The sequence below is a fragment of the Centruroides sculpturatus genome, unplaced genomic scaffold (genome assembly GCF_000671375.1).
Source record: "Centruroides sculpturatus isolate CEXI.00-Female unplaced genomic scaffold, Cexi_2.0 scaffold1987, whole genome shotgun sequence".
Taxonomy (NCBI): domain Eukaryota; kingdom Metazoa; phylum Arthropoda; class Arachnida; order Scorpiones; family Buthidae; genus Centruroides; species Centruroides sculpturatus.
The window spans coordinates 50,001-71,968 of NW_019386281.1; the positions used below are offsets into that span (position 1 = coordinate 50,001).

The following is a 21,968-nucleotide window of genomic DNA, read 5'->3' on the forward strand; positions in this document are numbered from 1 at the left end:
AACTTATCAAATGAATACATTTTTTAAGTATGATACTTTTTAAAGTATTATCATATGAAGTGATAAGATACTTTTTAAAGTATTATCTATAATGGCAGAAAATGAAATCCCAACACCAAGAAAAATTAGTTTAGAGGAATGAAATTCAGGCAAAGCATTTTTCTAGGTAACATATTTATTTGATTGAATTTTTTAAAGTCACGGCTAAAGTATGTGTGAGATGATCCATTTCAAATATGAAATGGTGGTACATTAATTAATAACTGTTGTAGTCACCACAGTTCTGAATGCAAACATGCATGCATTGTGTCATACAGGTGCCATATGTCATTTTGTGGGATGGAGTTCCATGCCTGTTGAACTTGGTCAGTGAAATCAGCAACAGTTAATGTTGGTTGTGGGTGATGCTGAATTTGTCGTCCAATAATGTCCTATATGTGCTTGATGGGAGAAAGATCTGGTAATCTTACAGGCCAAGGCAAAATGTCGACACTCTGTAAAGCACATTGGGTGACAGCAGCAGTATGAGGACGAGCGTTATCCTGTTGGAAAACACCCCCTTGAATATTGCTCATGAATGGCAGTTAACCAGTTCAATCACCAGTATGACATACAAATTTGCTGTCAAGGTGCTTGGGATAACGACAAGAGTGCTCCTGCTGTCATAGGAAATCGCTCCCCAGACCATAACTCCTGGTGTCTACACTGCAGACAGCTTGGTTCCAAGCACTCACTTGGATTCCTTGTAACAAACATATGGCCATCACTGGCACCAAGAAAGAAACGACTCTCATTTGAGAATGCAACAGATCTCCACAAAGCCTTCCAATGAGCTTTTGCTTGACACCACTGAAGTTGCAGATGACAGTGATTTGGAGTTAGTGGAATGAACACCACAGGGCATCTGGCTTGGGGCTGTTCCTCAAGTAATCAATTTGTTACAGTTATCTGGGTCACTCTGGCACCAACAAAAGCTCTAATTTCTGCTGCAGATGCAGTATGATGCATCACAGCCATGTGCCGAATACAGCGGTCTTCCCTCTCAGTAGCGGCCCATGTGGCTGGACCAAGTCTTCTTGAGACAGCACCTTCCCATGACCACAGCTGCCAACAATCATGCACAGTGGATACATCCCTGCCAAGTCTTTCTGTAATAGCACAAAGAAAATCCACCTTCTCATAGTCCTATTACCTGGCCTTGTTCAAACTCAGTAAGCTGCTGATACAGCCTTCTTCATCTCCTTAAAGGCATTCATGACTCAAACATTAACTCACAATGTTCAATCCACATGATAAATAACACTCAACAAGTTTACATCCCATATTTACAGCAAACATGACTTGTATGTTCATAGTGGTGCTACTCGGACTATTCTTATTATTCTCGCACGTCTAGCATGAAATTTGAATAGACGTCATATTTCAGATATGAAAAAAGCCTACCAAGTTTCCTTTATCTAGCACAACTCTTTTTTGGTGTTGGGATTTTATTTTCCATCAGTGTATTTGAGAATTTTTGTACATTATAAAATTTCTTGTTCACCATTGTAATAAAAACCTATTAAATTAATTAAAGCGTTAATATGATGATGGTAGTTATTTCTGTTACATCAATATCTTAAGTGTGCAAATCAATAAAATGCAAAACATTAAAATTAAATTTTTTAATGGAAAAGATTAAAATTTAGAGAATTTAATTTTTTCTAATTGGAATAAATAAATTTTGTCCTATTTAATAACTTAATAAAAGTAGAAATTGAAAATTATATGGAATTAATTTAATTCATATGTTGGTTTTAAATATTTAAAAAAATATATTTGTTTTAAAATTTATAGTATCCTACAAAAGAATGAAAATTTTATTATAAATTAAAAGCAAAAAAACTAGTAAAACTTTAAGAAAGCAAGTTTCTTAAAGTTTTATTAGTTAAAATTTAAAATGAAAATTTTATGTTTATATGTTAAAGAAACATAAATTATTATCTTCATAGATACACCAAAAGAATTCTATAAAATATTTGGTAATTTGTAATTTTTTTTTTATTTTGGAAAACAAGACAGAATCATTATAATTAAAGTTCTTATTTCAATTCTTTGCTGCAAAAAGTACTTATATTGAATTTGCAAATTTTTGTATTAATTTAATAAAGACATGATGATGAGGATGTTGAAAAATGTTCTGTGATTGAATCTTATTTTTGTGTAATGTCACTAAAAGAGAGAAATTGGATCTTATTACTTAGTCACTAACTGATCAGGTTAAATTTGGAATATTATCTACATATGAAAGTATACAATACTTGGCACCATGTTAGTAATAAATAATTAAAATAAAATTATTTGGGCTTATTATTGTGGAGAGAGGTATTTTTCTGTCTTTTGTGGATACTGCCAATCAAGTTTCTATAAAATACTGTATTTACTCACATATAAGATAGTTTTTTATTCATTTATCACAGTTTCAAATTCCTAGGTCGTCCTATACATGCAAGTGAAAGATTCTTTGCGTTTTTCAAATAATTTTTGTGAACCATGTATTTGCATTTTTTACCAGATGCTTACCCTCTTGTATTTAAAAACATGAGTATTTTATCTGGGTCATTTGAATTGTTCTTGTATATTGTCAGGAATAAAGATGATAGTAATAGGAAAAGCAAAGCTTTTGAATTGAATTCCAGATTGAAATTCCAAAATCACACGGAAGCCCAATATAAGTTTTAATCCATTCCCACATGGAAACAAATGATTATTCGGAAATCAGAATTCAAAGAAATTCATAAGTGGATTCGACTGTTAAGAATTGGCAAAAAAAGGCTTCTGATTGTCCAGCTTTACATGAACAAATTATGCTGTTTATTTTACAAGACTTTTCCTTAAAGTTTAAGATGCCAGTAATTTTTGTAGGACAATGTGTGCATTTACATTCATTTGATATTTTACTTGTGATTAAACAAAATAAAATTAGAATTGTATTAATAAATCTAATTTTTTTTATTTTGATCTTTAAAGTCACATCTCGTCCTATATGTGAGTAAATACGGTAAATAAATAAATACTTGCTTCTGAAAACTAACAATATCAATTATGAAATATTTTCAATGTGACTCCAAGCCATCCTCAATACACAGATGTATATTAATAAAATGTGGACAGTTAATAAATTAGAATATTTTTTAAAATAGTAATAATGGTTGTGCAATTTTAGAACAAGAAATATTTTTATAAAATTCTACAGAAAAACAAAACAGTCTATGTTTTGTTTTTCTGTAAAAAGTTTCTTTCCAAACTCAAACATTTCATATTAGTCAATGAATTGGAAAGGCCAATGCAACTTTTAATATATAAATTATTTATAGATTCATACAGAATTAAAATTATCTGCAACATGAATGTTCAGTATTTAACAACCAGTGTAGTTTTAACCAACTAAAACTCAGGAACGTGACTAAAACAATATTGATAACCACTACTATAGTTTTACTATAAAACTGAAAAGATCTATAATTTTAAATAATAAAATTAAACTTCAAACTATTTAGCATGAAAAGGAGAAGTAATCAGAGTAAATTGAATTTAATTATAAAAGACAAAAAGATTACATATTAATCTAAGACTATGTTTATGCAGATGTAAAAAGCGGGAAAAACAGGTGAAAGAAAACTTTTAGAATTGAAATTCACACTCATGATGCAGTTTATGCAGAAGAGAGAAGAAAAATGCACCAGTTTCCTTCGTTATCGAAAGTTCAACCTATTGAACTATTCCTTGTATTTTTTTTCTCTCCTCTCCTAAGTTAAAAAGTGCAGAAGTAAGGATGCCAAGCTACTGCACAACAAAATGATGATGATGATGAATATTGGCAGTCTTTGGAATGTGAAGAAAATAGCCTAAGAAGCTGCAAAAAAAAGAACACAGGGAGACCATAAATAGAAGGAAAAAACTATGAACATAATAGAATAGTTTTATGTATTTTTCTTTAATTTTATTTTGTTGTAAAATTCATTGGACTTTTCCTTTCCACTTTTGCATGAACACGACTAGAAGGAAAACAAGGAGAGTGCTCCTATGGGTGCATGAGCTTCGTTGGTTTACTTGGACTTTTTTCTCTTCCTGCTGCTTTTCTCACATCTGCATAAATGTAACCCTAAAAGTCAATATCAGATTACATAATATAAAGAATATTTCATCATGTCGAATAAATGAATAATATGCAAACACAACATAAATAAGATTCAATTTGGCTATTACTATGTTATTATCCACCTTTCTCTCAGCAATTGCAATTAAATATAACAACACACCTGAATTTTTGCCGAGCATAATTTATTACTATGTTAATTTAAAATATTTTTTTCAGGTTATTAGTTGCCAATCTGCTAGTCCAGCATCTGTTGAAACTCTTCAACCATTTGTAGAAGCTATTTGGTAAGAGAAATAATATTTCTTAATGAGTGATCACATTTTTCATAATTTAATTTTAAAAATGAAGAGTAGTTTTACAATTCAATCTAATGAATGCTTGACTTTTTAACAATAATACCACATTAATATTTTATTTAATCAGATAATTAAATCCAAACATTTTTATAGAATAAGTTATTAAAGCCAAGATTTAATTTTTTGAAATTTTTAAAAATGCCTATTTGACTATTAAATTATTGAATTTTGTTTTATTTGAATCATTATGTATATACCTGGAAAGCTTCAGACTTAATATTATGATAATACAACATACAGTATACAAACATTTTAAGCAAGAATTTCAGATTTGAATCTTCTTTTATGGGATTACTTTTTCAGATTTTTCTGAATTTAATTAAATTTAAGCTGCCTAATCATTAAGCTTTTCAACATGGTAACATAACTTTCTATGATTCAAATCATTAAATTATTTAAAAACCAATTAAAAACTTGGAAAAATATTTGGTTAATTATTTACAGTTTAGTAGAAATCTGTTTCGGGTATCAGATAAAAATCATATTTTTATTCTTTATTTTTAAAGTGATATTGTTTGTATCATATTCTTCCATTGAAAATCTATATTGTTTTATCCACAATAAGATTTTTAATTAGAAATATATGTCCTAACAAAATATGAATACCAAATTACTGAATTTTGAAAATTTAGATCATGTATAAGTATTTTCTCAGTGCTCTTTTAATACAATATTATTAAAATGAAGAAATCATTACTTATTTAATATAATTTAAAGAATGTAAGAAATTCAGTTACATGGTACATTTCCCAATAGATGTGAATGTTTTATTACAATAATAAAGATCGGCAAAAAACTCTATTTCATTAGCATCAGTCTTGACATAGAATCAGAGTTGAGATGAATCTGAAAAATGTGTAGTTTCATATATTTTTTATGCATATTCATTTTTATAGGTCAGAGATAAATTGAATTGTTGATTGTTACATTTTACTGATTTTTGTTATTTACAATTGACTCTACAGTTATTCTTCTTTATCATGCATTTTCATTTCAGTTTTGCTAGTAATTCTGTTCATTATTTTAAAAAATCTTTATAGAAATTTAATTATAAAATAATGGCAAAGAGTAAAAATTAAGTAACTTTATTGGACTAAACAAAATACAGCTGTCCCTTGATAATCCGACAGTTATGGGACCAAAGGGGTGTCGGATTACCTAAAGTGATTACATATTTGTCATTGTTTTGCTAGCAGTAGCCTACAATATTCCCTACTCCAACTGTTCGAACAGAACTGCTCACGGAAAAACACACGAAATGTGTGTCATCATATAAGAATTGGGTGGGCAGATTCATGTCGCGACATGAATCTGTGCAAGCAGACACATAACGGGGACAGGTACCTTGACAGGAGGTGCATTGGACTACTGAGCATGTCGGATTACAAAACGTTGGACTATCAAGAGACAGCTGTATTATTAATTTTTTTTTTTTTTTTTAATTTATTTACAAGGAAAAAGAAACATTTTAAATTGTAAATGAGATAAATTTACTTTAGATTTTATATTGAACAGAAACGTACTTGGCAAAATAATTATTCAAGTAACAAACACCTTATTTTTTGCCAAGGGAGTTTTATTAAAAAACTAACGTTTTCGATCTACTCCATAGATCATCTTCAGGTTTAAACATTCGAATTTGGAATAACAAAAAATAGAACACCAAATTCAAATTCAAAGAGATAAATACCGATAACGTAGCAACTAATTAAAATAAAAGTTAAAGCGTAAAAATACATAAATGTAAAAATAAATAACATACAACCATTAAATATTATTATTATAAGCCACTATCCTTTAACCAATAAAAATCATTATGGTTCCCATAACGCAATTGCGGATATGGCGCAATTCAAGAGCTACTTGTAAGTTTTTTAAGTTTTTGAACGGCATACTTCCATGCTGAGGGTAGGCCCTCCGCATCTCTGGCATTTATGCATTTTTCATCTAGCTTGCTCCTATATATTTTCATTTTTTCAGCAGTTTTTGCTAAAGTTGGGGAGTGCACTTGCTTGATGATTTCCGCATCCTCCCATCTAACTACAGATCCTTGGGCCTGAGCCATCTGGGCCAGAACTGTTGCGTTAGATCTTTTTCTAATATCGTATTTATGCTCTTTGACCCTTATTCCTAGGTTTCTCGTTGTAACTCCTATGTACTCCTTTTCTATTCCTAACTGCTGGTTCTCGTACGGGATCCTATAAACTCCTGCTTTATCTTCCTTTTTGATATCCCCTTTATCATTTCTTAGAATCTTGTACAGATTCGGAGCTCGTTTTACGATCAACGTTGATCCTTTACTGTCCGCAATCTCCTTCATGATGGTTCTTACATTTTTGTTGAATGTACACTTTGTGTATTTACTAGGTTCTTGTTTTGAGGCCCTTGTATCGTCTATCCCAAATTTTCTAATAATGCCAGCGATTATGTTAGGAATAGAAAAGGAGTACATAGGAGTTACAACGAGAAACCTAGGAATAAGGGTCAAAGAGCATAAATACGATATTAGAAAAAGATCTAACGCAACAGTTCTGGCCCAGATGGCTCAGGCCCAAGGATCCGTAGTTAGATGGGAGGATGCGGAAATCATCAAGCAAGTGCACTCCCCAACTTTAGCGAAAACTGCTGAAAAAATGGAAATATATAGGAGCAAGCTAGATGAAAAATGCATAAACGCCAGAGATGCGGAGGGCCTACCCTCAGCATGGAAGTACGCCGTTCAAAAACTTAAAAAACTTACAAGTAGCTCTTGAATTGCGCCATATCCGCAATTGCGTTATGGGAACCATAATGATTTTTATTGGTTAAAGGATAGTGGCTTATAATAATAATATTTAATGGTTGTATGTTATTTATTTTTACATTTATGTATTTTTACGCTTTAACTTTTATTTTAATTAGTTGCTACGTTATCGGTATTTATCTCTTTGAATTTGAATTTGGTGTTCTATTTTTTGTTATTCCAAATTCGAATGTTTAAACCTGAAGATGATCTATGGAGTAGATCGAAAACGTTAGTTTTTTAATAAAACTCCCTTGGCAAAAAATAAGGTGTTTGTTACTTGAATTAGATTTTATACATAAGAACTTTCAGATTTAAGTGAAATAATATAGATTTTCATCTGTTCATCTATGATTTTGTATTAAAATTGTTCTAAAATCAATGAATTATTTTTAGGCACATGTTGTTTAATCATTGTGAATGTACAGAAGAAGGAACAAGGAATGTTGTAGCAGAATGTCTCGGAAAACTAACATTAATAGATCCACCAAATCTTTTGCCTAAATTAAAATCTTACCTAAATGCAGAATCGCCATTAGCAAGAAGTACAGTGGTAACAGCTATGAAATTTACAATATCAGATCAGGTAAGCAAGTTTTTGCTGATGTGTTATATACTACGTTATGATATACAGTGGTACCTCGGTATACGTCTGCTTTAGAATACATCAAATTCGGAATACATCCTGTTTGGACGAAACAAATTTTGCTCGGTATACGACTTAATTCAATTATACGCGCCATCTATGAACAAGTAGCACTATCGGTATACTAGACCAGACTAGACGTTCGCGGTGCCACAGTTTATAACTTTGTTAAATTTCTTCTGATTTTAATTTGTAAGTAAAATTTTATTATTTTTATTAATCATGAATTGCAAAAAGGCAAATGAAAAGCAACAGAAAACTAAAAAAATGACTAGAATCACAATGGAACTGAAAAAAGAGATTGTTGAGAAATATGAAGGTGGCATGCGTGTTCGAGATTTAACTGTTGCATACCGTATTCCGAGAACGACGATATCGACAATCGTGAAAAATAAAGACATTATTAAATTTGCTAACGTTGCGAAAGGGGTTAAATCAATTTCTAAACAGAGATCGAAGACATTAGATCATGTTGAGAAATTGCTTTTGCTTTGGATAACTGAAAAACAGTGTGCTGGCGACAGCGTATCAGAAGCAATTATTTGCGAGAAAGCTAAAAAGATACATGCTGATCTCATGAAAAATCAAGCAGGAACTAGCCAGGAAAGCGAGGTATTTCAAGCCAGCCATTTTTTTTTTAACATGAGAGCAGATTTTTTTTTACATTAACTTTACATTACTTCTTATGGGAAAGGTTGGTTCGGTATATGTCCTATTTGGTATAAGTCCAAACATCAGGAACGGTTTAAGGTCATATACCGAGGTTCCACTGTATATGCATATATAATTAGTTTGTTTCATACAAACATGAAAAATGACAGTGTGCTTAGAATGTGTCATTGGTATATTGATAGCATTGGGATTTAACTTTAACCATAAAGCAACTTATAATACTTAGTATGATGTTTTAACTTAATGTATTTATACTTTAAAAATTTTTAAGGCTAATATATGTATAATGTTATGGAAATTTAATTATAAAGTTATATGAATTCGTCTATAAATAACTTTATAAAGGAGTGTATGTACACAATTAATTAGCAAGTGATTTGATTTAATATAAGTATTAGGGAAATTAATTTTTCTTTATACTGCAATTTTTGTTGGTGTTAGCAAAACCAAATAGTAAGCAAACTGTTTATAATGAAAGGTTTTGTTATTGATCTGAATTGAAAATGTTTCCATCATTAGTTCATTTAAAAACTAATGATGGAAACAGAAACATAATAAATAGAAAGTAAATAAATATGAGGATAGGGAATACATTTCAATCATATTCTGATTTAACCATGTTTTTATACAAGAATTTTATAAATTTTAAGATTGAGTGTCTGTTATATTTAATTAAACTGAATATGTTCTCTATTATTAAAAATTGCTAGCAATATGATAAAATTAATACTATAGAAGTGTTTTTTTCAATGACAAAGGCATATATCAAACTGTACATAGATTTAAAGAACAAATTCTTACAGAGTGGTAGTTTTTATTTGCTTTATGCATTACCAATATACCTGAAAAATAAGTAAAATAAAAATAAATTGGTCTTACAATATTAAGGTTTATCAAAGGTTTTTATAGTATTCAAATTAATGCTAATTTTTGCTACAAATAATTTAATTATGTATTTAAACTTTATATTGTTATAAATTTCAGCCTCAAATTATTGATGTTTTGTTACGAAATTGCATCGGAGATTTTCTCAGGACGTTACAAGATCCTGATCTTAATGTGAGACGTGTAGCACTTGTTGCATTTAATTCTGCAGCTCACAACAAGCCATCCTTGGTGAGGGACTTGCTGGATTGCATTCTTCCGCAATTATATAATGAAACTAAAGTTAGGGTAAGTTATTTATTATTGTTTCTTTTGAAATTAATATGCAATTAAGGATATGATTATTACATCTGAAAGAATAAAATCTTGAAAATGTTCAACTTAATAAAATTTGATTCTTATAGAAAACCATGAATATTTTAGGCTTGTGATAGCAATGATTATAAAATACAATACAGCACTGTTTCATTCTAACACAGTTTGAGAATTGGTGATATTTCACATACAACAGTGGTTCCCAATTAGTTTTACCTGCGTACCACTGCAAGAAAGAGCTCAAACTCGCATACTCCTTATAGAAGAAATTCATATTAATTCATACTATTATTATAAATTCGAAGGTAATTCTGTCTGTCTGTCAGTTACCTTTTCACGTCTAAACCGCTGAACAAGTTTTAATAAAATTTGGCACAGAAATAGCTTACATGTTGGAGATGGACATAGGCTAAATTTTACCCCGAGAAAATATCTTATTCCTGTGAGTAAATTCGACATAATGCTGGTGAAGCTGTGTGTAGACAGCTAGTGATAAATAGAATAAGTTTTCTTTATTACATTTATTACCTTTAAAATACAATTCTAATGATAATGAAAATAACATAAGGTTATTTAATTTTAACGTGGCAAATGTGCACGAGTTTCTTTGCACAACTTTGTAAAATCTGGTTGCTTTTTGGTCAGCTTCAGTCTTGAGTCATCTTTGAGTCAAAGTCGGTAATGATGTTTAGTTTTCGTATTTGTCATGGCCTAAAATCCGCTCTTGCGGAGGTATGTTGTGCAAAATGGTAGTAAATATTTTATTGCCACTTTGCTGACATGATAATAATGTTAATTGTACAACTTTTGTTTCTTGCATAAGAATTTAGGTATTATCACAAATGCATTTTTTTTTTTTTTTAATGAAATTTCGAGAATATTTTTAGTTATAAATAAACAAATTTGTGCATTCGACATCATGTTGTAAATTGCCGAATTTTTGATGGTCCTCCCATTATTTTTTTGATTGCTTCATCTCATGCATTTAAATTTTAAATCAATTGATTTTAGATTGCCGCACGTACCCCTTCATGCAACTTCATACGCGTACCCCTGGGGGTATGCGTACCACTAATTGGGGACCATTGACATACAACACAGTGTTCCTTCAACACTGTTTCATTCTAACACAGTTTGAGAACATTTCCAGACAAAGCGTCACAATTTTTAAGTACAAACCCCATCATTTAATATTTTTTTTATTTAAGCAAGCATGTATGCATGTTGTTTCATATTTGCCCGTGGATTTTAGAATTATTAAAATTTTCAATGTTGTTTCATGCTTCTTGGCCAGATTTCTTTAATGAGAACTGATTGTTCTAATAATGTTTTTCTTCTCCCTTGTCCTAGCTTCCTATTCTACCTTTCCTATAAACCAGGTGTTGTTGTCATTGGTGATAGTGCTCTAAATGAATTTGAAAGACTTCCTGTGTTTTGTTTTTATAGGTTAAATAAAAAATTACTACCCAGAAAAATTAAATTTTTAAAGATCTCTTAGGCAAATGCAAGGAAATGAAAATGTCAGATTTTATGAAAAAATGTAGAGAAAAACAAGAAGTTGCTGATACTTCAGATTAAGGTTAATAGAAAACTCAAAAGAAGATATTTTTGGCAAAAAGAAAATGTTCTGGTTTAACAGTGTTTAGCAGTGAAGAAAAAAATTAACATTAATGTGCTATACTTTGATTGTGATTGTTAGTAATTATTGATTGCTTTAATAAACATATTTCTCATAATTATGAAAAAGAATAGCATACTTTTGCTAACTTTTGGAATCTAATCTTATGTCCCATTTATTAAAAATAATAATTTATGGTCAATTTTGAATGTTTTTTGTATTCAGTCAACAAAATATCTGAAATTGATTTTAAAATTTGACTTGAAATTATAGTTTAGGGTAATTACACTTATATTTAAAATATATTATTTGTTAATAATAAAAATAAGGTGTATAAATTTATTTTTTTTTTTTTTTTAGAAAGAGCTAATTAGAGAAGTAGAAATGGGTCCCTTCAAGCATACTGTAGATGATGGTTTGGACATTAGAAAGGTATATTTAATCATATTTATAATTATAATTACTATATTAATTTATCTGTTAGATATTAGAACTATTTAAATTAGTTAAGTTTGGTATTATTGGATTGATTTAAAAATCAAACAAACAAACTGAAAACTATAAGACTTCTTTAATTTAAAATATTCAGATCGTATTGTTTATTGTAGTAGTAATTGACTGTTAATTAAATGTAATATATGAATTAAATTCATGTCATATTTTAACATTTATTGACAAGAGTATGTCTTGTTTATAAAATTGTACTGCTGATTTATGTTACCAGCTTAGAGGTATGAAGGAGTACATGTCGAGAGATAATATTTGGCACAGAGTATTAGGTGCCCAAATCATTAAAAAAATCCAGACTTGTAGGTAGTCGGGGACCGAGAATCAAGTCAAAATAAAATACAAAATGGTGACCCTCTTCTACAAACAGGCACCTCACCCCACTGAAGTCAGGTGGGGGAGAGTACCACCCACAGTCATTCTAAATAAACTCTGACCTTAGGACTGAACACGTAATTTTTTTTACGTTAAATAAAATTTGTAATCTAATTTTGTACATTTGGGAGTGCTTCAAATATGACATTAAAACAGGGTGTCGTTACAAATAGGGTTTTTAACATTATCTAGTATAGTAAAATCGTGGGAACAATAAAAATTTGACGTTATATTACGGTTGTCGTTAAATCCGATGACGTTATAATCGAATTAAACTGTATATTGTTTGTGCAAAATAATAATAATTTCAGAAAATGCAATAGCCATGATTATTTTTTTCAAAAATGGGAAATTTTTGTTATGCATCGATAAAAATTCAACCCGGGCCGACACGCAACAGAGAGAAATTTTGAAATTGGATAGATTAATTTCATCGAAAATGCATTGTGGCTGGTGAAGTCTGAACGATCACACCCAAAAGCAATACCAAAAAAGATTGGAGAATGAGAACAAGACCCGCCTTGAGCGTCAAAGTGATTCCGCTTAATAGTGAGTCTCCGAGACATAGTCTTGTCCCAAATACGGTTTTGCCATTTTACTTGTTATTTATATAAAATTCTTTCAGAAAGTGGATGAAATTTTCAGATATCTTTGATCTTTATAAATAATACATAGTTAAAAGCAAACAGGCACATATATATTTTTATTACCATTCATAATTAGAGATGCTGAAGTTGAAATATAGTAGTTATTATAAAAGAATATCATTTATTCTACATAATTATTGTAATTATCATGAGAAATTTTTTATTATTTAACAATCGTATTTTTTTACGAAGCCTAATAATGTAATTTATGTAAGATAACTAAAAAAACAAAGAACATACTATAATTATGTTTTTAGTTAAATTGTGGTATGATAAAGTAATCAGAAATTCAATGCCCATCAATTATTAAGTTACTAATTTAGACAGTAAGTTAATAAACTTGAAGTATATAATTTAATAAAAATATGTACCAGAGACTAAAAATGTCTTCCCTTTTTGCCATGTCCAATCACCAGGAACAACTATCTTTTACTGCAGAGACAACCTTTCTTTAGACACCTCTGCAAAAAAATAAAAAACAGTCTAAAAGTCCACGGGTGACAATCCCATCACAATTAAAAGTTTTGCATTTTTTGCAGAGGTATTTAAAGAAAGGTCGTCTCTGCAGTGGAAGATAGTTGTTCCTGGTGATTGGACATGGCAAAAAGTGTTTGTTACATAATTTTATTAAATTGTAAATTTGTCAGCTCTATTTTACAAAAAAAAATATCATATAAGTTTATTAAACAATATTTATTTAAATTTAATAAGATTTTTTTTAATATTTGCATTACGAGTATAAGTGTCTTTATATAATACAAAATTTAAAAATGATGTAGATTTTGTAGATTGTATTTTAGTGTTTTTAATTCAACACAAAATGCTATTTTCATTTGATGTTTTAAATTTAAACAAGTAAAACAGCAACCATGTTTGGGACAAGACTACGTCTTGGAGACTTGTTCTCATTCTCCAATCTTCTTTGGTATCGTTGCTTTTGGGCGTGATCGTTCAAACTTCACCAGCCACAATGCATTTTCGATGAAATTAACCTATCCAATTTCGAAATTTCTCTCTGTTGTGTGTCGGCCCGGGTTGAATTTTTATCGATGCATAACAAAAATTTCCCATTTTTGAAAAAATAATCATGGCTATTGCATTTTCTGAAATTATTTTTTTATTTTGCACAAACAATATACAGTTTAATTCGATTATAACGTCATCGGATTTAACGACAACCCTAATATAACGTCAAATTTTTATTGTTCCCACGATTTTACTATACTAGATAATGTTAAAAACCCTATTTGTAACGACACCCTGTTTTAATGTCATATTTGAAGCACTCCCAAATGTACAAAATTAGATTACAAATTTTATTTAACGTAAAAAAAATTACGTGTTCAGTCCTAAGGTCAGAGTTTATTTAGAATGACTGTGGGTGGTACTCTCCCCCACCTGACTTCAGTGGGGTGAGGTGCCTGTTTGTAGAAGAGGGTCACCATTTTGTATTTTATTTTGACTTGATTCTCGGTCCCCGACTACCTACAAGTCTGGATTTTTTTAATGATTTGGGCACCTAATACTCTGTGCCAAATATTATCTCTCGACATGTACTCCTTCATACCTCTAAGCTGGTAACATAAATCAGCAGTACAATTTTATAAACAAGACTTTATAAATCTTGTCAATAAGATATTTCTTACTACTTAGTCATCTATTATTTAATTATTATTTTAATAACATATATATAAGAGAATAAGAAATAGTTCAACATAATTTTCTGTCATTTACATTTTTATATTAATTTTTTCAGGCTGCCTTTGAATGCATGTACACACTTTTAGATTCTTGTATAGATCGATTAGATATATTTGAATTTTTGAACCATGTAGAGAATGGACTGAGAGATCATTATGACATTAAAATGCTCACCTATCTTATGTTAGTTAGGCTAGCAACACTTTGTCCTTCAGCAATTTTGCAGAGGTTAGAACAGCTTGTGGAACCTCTTAGAAATACATGTACCAGCAAAGTCAAGCCAAATGCTGTTAAACAAGAATTTGAAAAACAAGATGAATTAAAGAGGTCTGCCATGAGAGCATTTGCTGCATTAATGGCAATTCCTGATGCAGGTAAGAATATTTGTTTTTATTTATTAAATAAAACTATTGTAAATCTTATAGTACTTTATCATAAATGTTATTTAAGATTTAAATGTATTTTGTACATTATATAAAAAATATTTTTTTTTATAAAATATAATTAAAAGTTACTTGTATATAATCAAAGTAAAATAATGTAAGAATGATAAAGTTATATTATATAGTAATATTCATAAAACTAAAACTATGGATTGTATTAAAAACTTAACTTTTTGTAGTATATTTTGTTTATATGTAATATAGAAAATGTTATTTTTAAAATCTAATATATTATTTAGGAAAACTTCAATTTTTAAAAAATTTTTAATAATCTGTGTTTGTTTATTCAGTGAAAAATAATGCATATTATCATATGATGTACATTATTAGATACTAAAGTACAGTTACTTCTTAATTTATGTAAGGGTTACATTCCATAATGTCTTAAGCAATTTAAATCCACGTTAATGAAAATATTTGCAAAATAAGGCTATAAGCCTACATCTTATATCCTAGCTAAGTTAGCCGTATAGGAAAATAAAAATAAGCATAAAAGTAAAAATGTTACACACTTACAATAGATTATCAATTGACAATCTTTAGAAAAAACTATGAGAAAATGACAGACTATCATGATGCTTTCCATAAAGTGATTGCCATATATTATTTTAAAGTTGTGTCATTAAATATTCATAAATTAGAAAAATCACTGTAATACACTTGAATGCTCCTAAAGTAAAATCAAAAAATTCAATAGTTAAAATTATTCAATACTTATGATATTTCATTTTAAAATATTGAATAGTTTATTAACTTTATTTTGAAAATAAAATTTTTTAATCATAAAAGCATATCTGTTAAAAGTATATGCTTATAAAGTCAAAATACACATATTTTAACTTTTTGTCTTTTAACAAGTTTTTTTTAACATAATTACTTCAGAATAAATAAATCAAAAATTTGATTCTACAAATAACTATATCACTTCTTTTTGATAATTTCAGTGATTAGATAATTTAGAATAGTATCAAGATGTGTCCGTTATAGTTAATCAAATTTTGTTTGAGGGTTCTAAGTAAAATATCAGTAAATAATTATATAATGCAAAAACATAGTGTTTGTCTGGAAAGATTCCAAACTGAAGTATTTATGTAGCAGCTACTGATGAAACTCGATTATATTTTATTTATTTTATAAATTTTTTTAAATTTAAAAGAACTCTAAATTATTTTAATCATAAGTTATCAGTAGACAGTAGCACATTTATCTGTGGTGTAGGATTATCTAAATTATTAAATAACTTATTAACCAAATTACATAATCCAATAGATGTCTTAGTGAATTTATTAAATGTTTCAAATTATAGGCAGTTCTTTACTTTAGTATATAATTGGTTCCTGAAATGTACATGAAAGTCAAGATGTACGAAAGTAGAGCAATAAAGGGTTTTCAAAATATTTATTTTTTATTGAAAAATATCTGGTGTTTTCTTTATAAATTTTTCAAGAGATAATTAAATTGTACTCTTCTTTTTCTTTTGGTGATAGAGTTCTGCTACATTCTCTTTTTCTATTTCCCTTCGTACATGAGATATATGCTCTCAATCATATGGAGATTATAAGATCTCAATTTTTTTTGTCCATATCGATACTGCTGTTTTTTCATTTTTCACTCGTGTTTACGAATTAACAAGGGCGAATGCTTTCATCAAAACAGAAATGTATATAAAATGATAGCACAGTCCTAACATAAACTGACAAGACACAATTTATCAACACAATCACCTACTCAAGACTGAACCTGTGATGCCAAAAATGGGTGTGATTAATGTTGGAGGGGTGGGGCAGGACTAGTGACTAACAGTTCATGAGAAGGGAAGAACCATTACATGCAAGTATGCATGTTTTGCCATATATATCGATAAAAATCAAAAATATGAAATAGCGAATTGTACAAAAGTAGAGGACTGCCTGTATTAGTTTCAAGATAGTTATCTTATTTCATATGTAATAAATGATTTGAACTTTTTCGTGTGGTGATTATTTTGTAACAATAAAATTAGAATTATTTTAATAATGAAAATATCAGACAGGGAGATAAAATATGAAAATCTAGTAAAACATAATAAATAAAACAGTGCCAAAACAAGCTGATGCATATAAGAGCATGCTTTTATATGTATACTAGCTGCAAGGACCCGCTTCGCTGGGTTTTTATTTGTTCGTACATTTGTATGTAATATAGTTTTTGTTTTTTATATATAAAAGACTGTTTTTCTGAGTAATCTAGAATCTAGCTGCAAAGACCTGCTTCGCTGGGTTTTTATTTGTGGGCAAAAAGTAACGATAGTGAAGATTAAGATAATTACATTATAGCCAATCTTACCCGTTTTCACAGAATGCAAGAATTAGGTCCCCCGTTTCCAGACTAATTAGAGACCTGGTCCCGATTCTATTTCTGAACGTCTCCTGTTCACGTCCAGTCAAACGAACTATTTTCAACGTTTCTGGAACGTTTACAATCGTTCTATAATCGAACCAATATTCGAATTTTATGTTCGAATTTAATTCGAACAAATTCGAACAAAACATTCGAAATAGAAAGCCACTTTCAACCACTTTCAGCCTCATATCTCCCGCACCCTTATAGCTATCGAGACGCAACCCCCCTGGTGCACGAATGGAGACTTGGGGCTACTACCACATACAAACACCATTCACGTGCGATGTGTAGTTTTGGCGGAAAAGTGAAATATAGGGACATACATGTCCATTTTTATATATATATATATAGATATAAATATAGATAAATACATACTTTTAGTATTTTTGAAAATTTATAAAATAAAAACTTCAAATGTGTCAGAAAAATACTAATCTTGTAACAAATTATATAGAACATCTGATGATGCAAATTTTTTTCTATCAAATTAAAACATCTATATTAGTATAAATAAAGGAAATTACATAAGAAAATTTCATAAAGTTGAAAATAAGTGAAATTTTTCCAAATAATTTTGAATTAATTACATTTCAATTTAAGACTTATGCATACTTAAAGGCTGCATAATGTATTTTTCTTTCAAAAAAATAAAAAAAAATTGATGGCAACAAAAGGTGTTCTTTTAAAATATTGGTAAAGTATATTTAGTTGTTTTTCACTGCCTATGTTCTTGAAATATGAAATGTCTTATTTTTACATTAAAAATTAAATTCTTATTAAAGAATACATTTGAACATTTAAATTAGTCACTGTAATCATTATTACCATTCTATTTACATAAACTTACAGATAAGCAAATGATTATTGCTAAAATATTGTTTTAAGTAAGATTTTATAAATGTATTCATATTGAGTTGTGGTATAATAAGATTTAATAATATTGTTTTCCATCTAATGAGCTTATTTAATAATATATTATTATTTTTTATAATGATGAAATAATTTAGATAAGAATCCTCCTATGAATGAGTTCCTGTCTCAGATCAAATCCACTCCCGAACTTCAAGCCTTATTTGACAGCATTCAGAAAGACAGTTCAGCTAACGTTACAGATTCTTCCTCTTTGATGGATATCAGTTAGGATTAGGATGATTTTGTTTAATATTGAATTGCATTAATGAAAATATTGTATCTTATAGATTTTTTTTATTGAACCATCTACATTTCTGCAATTGTAAAATTAGCTATTGTAGCATATCCGTTGGAAAACTAATTTCTTGCAATTTAATTTAATCTAAAAGCAGCAATATTCTTCAGTTACCTTTTTATTATGTAATAAGAACATTATCTAAAGTTATTAATAATAAAATTACAAATACTAAGCTTGGTTTTATTTTTAGTAATAATAATAAACAAACTATCTGAACTCTAAATAAATGTAACAAAGGATATTTTATGATATTAAATCAATATATTAAGTTAGTCCTTTGAAAGGTTTTTAGAATTGTTACTTATTACAATTAAATCTATTTTCTAATATAATTTAATATCAGTTTCATTTATTTTCACTTTTTCTAATATTTCATTATTTATTTATTTTTTATTTTTTTATCTCTCTAAATTTTACTAAATAAACGTATGACTTGACTAAACAGAAATGAGTCGTGATTCACATGACAAAAACGATGGATAATAACAATCCTTACAGAAGATTAAAATTACAGTAGAAACAGCTGCTGCAGCTTGATCAATTAGGATATTTCAAGGTTGACTACTTTTGCAAAAAAGTTACGCAATCGAAAGGCATGTAAAGTAACATTGTTTGTAATGTAATAATCGGTGAGTAACTCTAAAAATATGGAAAGTTGATGCTAAAGCGTAGATGACGGATATAAAATATTTAACGAAAAAATAAATAAATAAATAAATAACAGAAACATAATCCTATCTTATCATCAAGAATGCAAAAATTCTTATTAAATTATCTCTAATTACATAACTAAGTGGTCTATTTTGAGATCCGTTCTAACATTAACTATATAATCATGTATTTAATGCACTTATTAAATGAATTAAGTATTCATATCAATTCCAATTAACTTTAAAAAATCAAAATCGATTGATTAAAATAATAAAATGTTAGATATTTATTTAAAAAAATATATAACTACTAGCTGTTACCCGCGGCTTTGCCCGCGAGGATTTTGCAAGCAAACCCCATTTCTGTATTTCAACGACCATAGTAATTGTTATATAACACCAATTGCTGAGAATGATGAGAATTGCCGAGAATCAATCGAACTATTTTCAATTTGATCAATTTTCTGGAACGTTTACAATCGTTCTATAATCCAACCAATATGCAATAACAAATTCGAATTTAAAACGGTTCGAACATTTTTAAAATCGAAATAGATAACATTTCAGACATTGTTATAAATATTTTTATCACTTTAATACACCTAAGTACTCAATGAAGACAAAACTAGTTGAAAACAAAACATCGCATCTAAAATAGTACAGTAGAAGCCATTCTTCCGGTTATGCCTTAATTCTCTCCCTCTCTCCTGCGGGGGAATTTCGAAAAATCCTTTCTTAGTGTGCGTTTTCATGACGTACCCTAACTGTATCAAATTTCACCTCTAGGTTCAGCGGTTTGCTCTGCGCGATGATGAGTCAGTCAGTCAAGACAAGTAATTTTATATATTTAGATAAATTTATGCCGTTGAATAATTAGCTTTAGAAATTCAAATTTAGAGTTAGATTAAAAGCTTTGATTAAAAAAAGTTATATTTCTTCAAATGCCATTTTTTGGTCATATAAATATCTAATAAAATTGTTTTTTAGGAATAAAATGTAATTAAATTGGTCGGTCGGAGTCCATCCCTCAACACCAGGCCACCCCATTGTGACCTTGGCCAAACCGTGATGGACCTGGAAAAGGTCCCTTCTGCACCCAGGGCGGAAAGAGAGAAATGAAATAAATACATGTGTTTTTTTTTTCATGATAATGTTTAAATCAGCGTTTCTCAAAGTGGGCGATAACGCCCCCTTGTGGGCGCTGGAGGCTTTCAGGGGGCAGTAGAAGGCTCAAAGAGAATTGGGGGGCGTTAAGGAAATATAGAGGGGCGACGGCAGACAAATTCTATATATAAAAATTCGACGGAATATATATAAAATGTTGACATTTTATATATTTTTTATTTTTTATTGAAGGTCACAACTTGAATATTTCTAACACATTGACTTTTATTTTAGCTCAGCGTTTCTCAAAGTAAGCAATAACGCCCCCTTCTGGCGCGATGAATAGATCTATGATAGAGGCAGGGTATTGAACGGTGACCAAAGGCAAAATTGGGGCTGATAAGAGGAAACATTGCGTTTAATGGTTTCCAGATGATGAGAACAATGTACAGTAAGGGCACAAAGTGTGAGATTCATAGAAAAGTTTTCCTAAGAATATTTCCAATCCTTTTCTCACACAAGAGAAAATGGGTTAGGTTGCGTTGGGTATAACTTTATGGAACAAAGGGGGCGGTGGATCGAAAAAGTTTGAGAATCACTGGTTTAAATTAATAAAATACAGAATTTGGATATTACTGTTGGTTCCTTAAAAGTTTTGTATTTCCAATGGCAGAGTGGCTAAAATTACCGAACTCGGTCACGGGTTCGCGCTTCCCAACCTGCTTGCTAGCCACGTGGTTTTATTGGCATGTCTTAACACTTAGAATCCAGTTTCCCGTAGAAAGTCCTGGGAGGTGTTGCTATCAAACCGAATCTTGAAGATTTTGCTTCAAAATATAAAAGAGAACTGAAATTTTGAAAATTTAGTTTGGTTTCAGTTTATAGTGACGGAAAATCGAAATTATAAAAGTATAAGTAATTTAACAGTGCATAGACTCGGATTTTTAAGTTAAATTAGTCGACCCCCTATAACACGGGTTCCTATAGTTTGGATTCCTATATCACGGCGAAAAAATTGCGACAGTATTCGTACAAACATGCTAAAAAAACTCCTATAATTCGGTAAAACGTCATTGCCGACTCGTGTCGTAATGGGATTGGTAGAATCTAGACCAATAGCGGATATTGTACAAACCGTTGACTTTAAACGAGCAGCGGACCTACTAAAAACCATTTATTATTTAATGTCCATAAAAATATTTATATTAATGATGTCTCCAAAGTTCAGCGAATTTTTCGCCAAAAAAATAATTTATCAGGAAGCACGCGAGCGGCATTTGACGACAAGCTCCACGACGAAAACAAGCTTAAGAAATGACGTAGTCGAACGGTGCACACTCGGTAAGTAGTCCTACAATTTTTTATTTATAGCATAGTTTATATGGATTATTCCCAAAAATGTATACGTATTTTGGAAATGTTGAGTCGAATTAGTCTAGAATCTTAATTTTATGGAAGAAAATCTTTCAAACAGCCGTAGTCCGTAAACTGCATACCTTCTGGGCTGTGATTGGCTGGACTCGTAGAAAATGGA

At 29.7% G+C, this 21,968-nt stretch overlaps 1 protein-coding gene across 1 annotated transcript in view; it reads left to right on the top strand.

Annotated features, from left to right (window-relative positions):
* LOC111614389 (cullin-associated NEDD8-dissociated protein 1-like) overlaps nucleotides 1–18,852 on the top strand; it is a 67,851-nt gene extending 48,999 nt beyond the window's left edge. The window contains exons 16-21 of the mRNA XM_023355760.1: nucleotides 4,358–4,425; nucleotides 7,676–7,865; nucleotides 9,582–9,770; nucleotides 11,776–11,847; nucleotides 14,701–15,019; nucleotides 18,478–18,852. Coding sequence (XP_023211528.1) covers nucleotides 4,358–4,425; nucleotides 7,676–7,865; nucleotides 9,582–9,770; nucleotides 11,776–11,847; nucleotides 14,701–15,019; nucleotides 18,478–18,611 — 972 coding nt within the window. The 3' untranslated portion in view covers nucleotides 18,612–18,852. The remainder of the gene's footprint in view (nucleotides 1–4,357; nucleotides 4,426–7,675; nucleotides 7,866–9,581; nucleotides 9,771–11,775; nucleotides 11,848–14,700; nucleotides 15,020–18,477) is intronic.
* The last annotated feature ends 3,116 nt before the right edge of the window (nucleotides 18,853–21,968 follow it).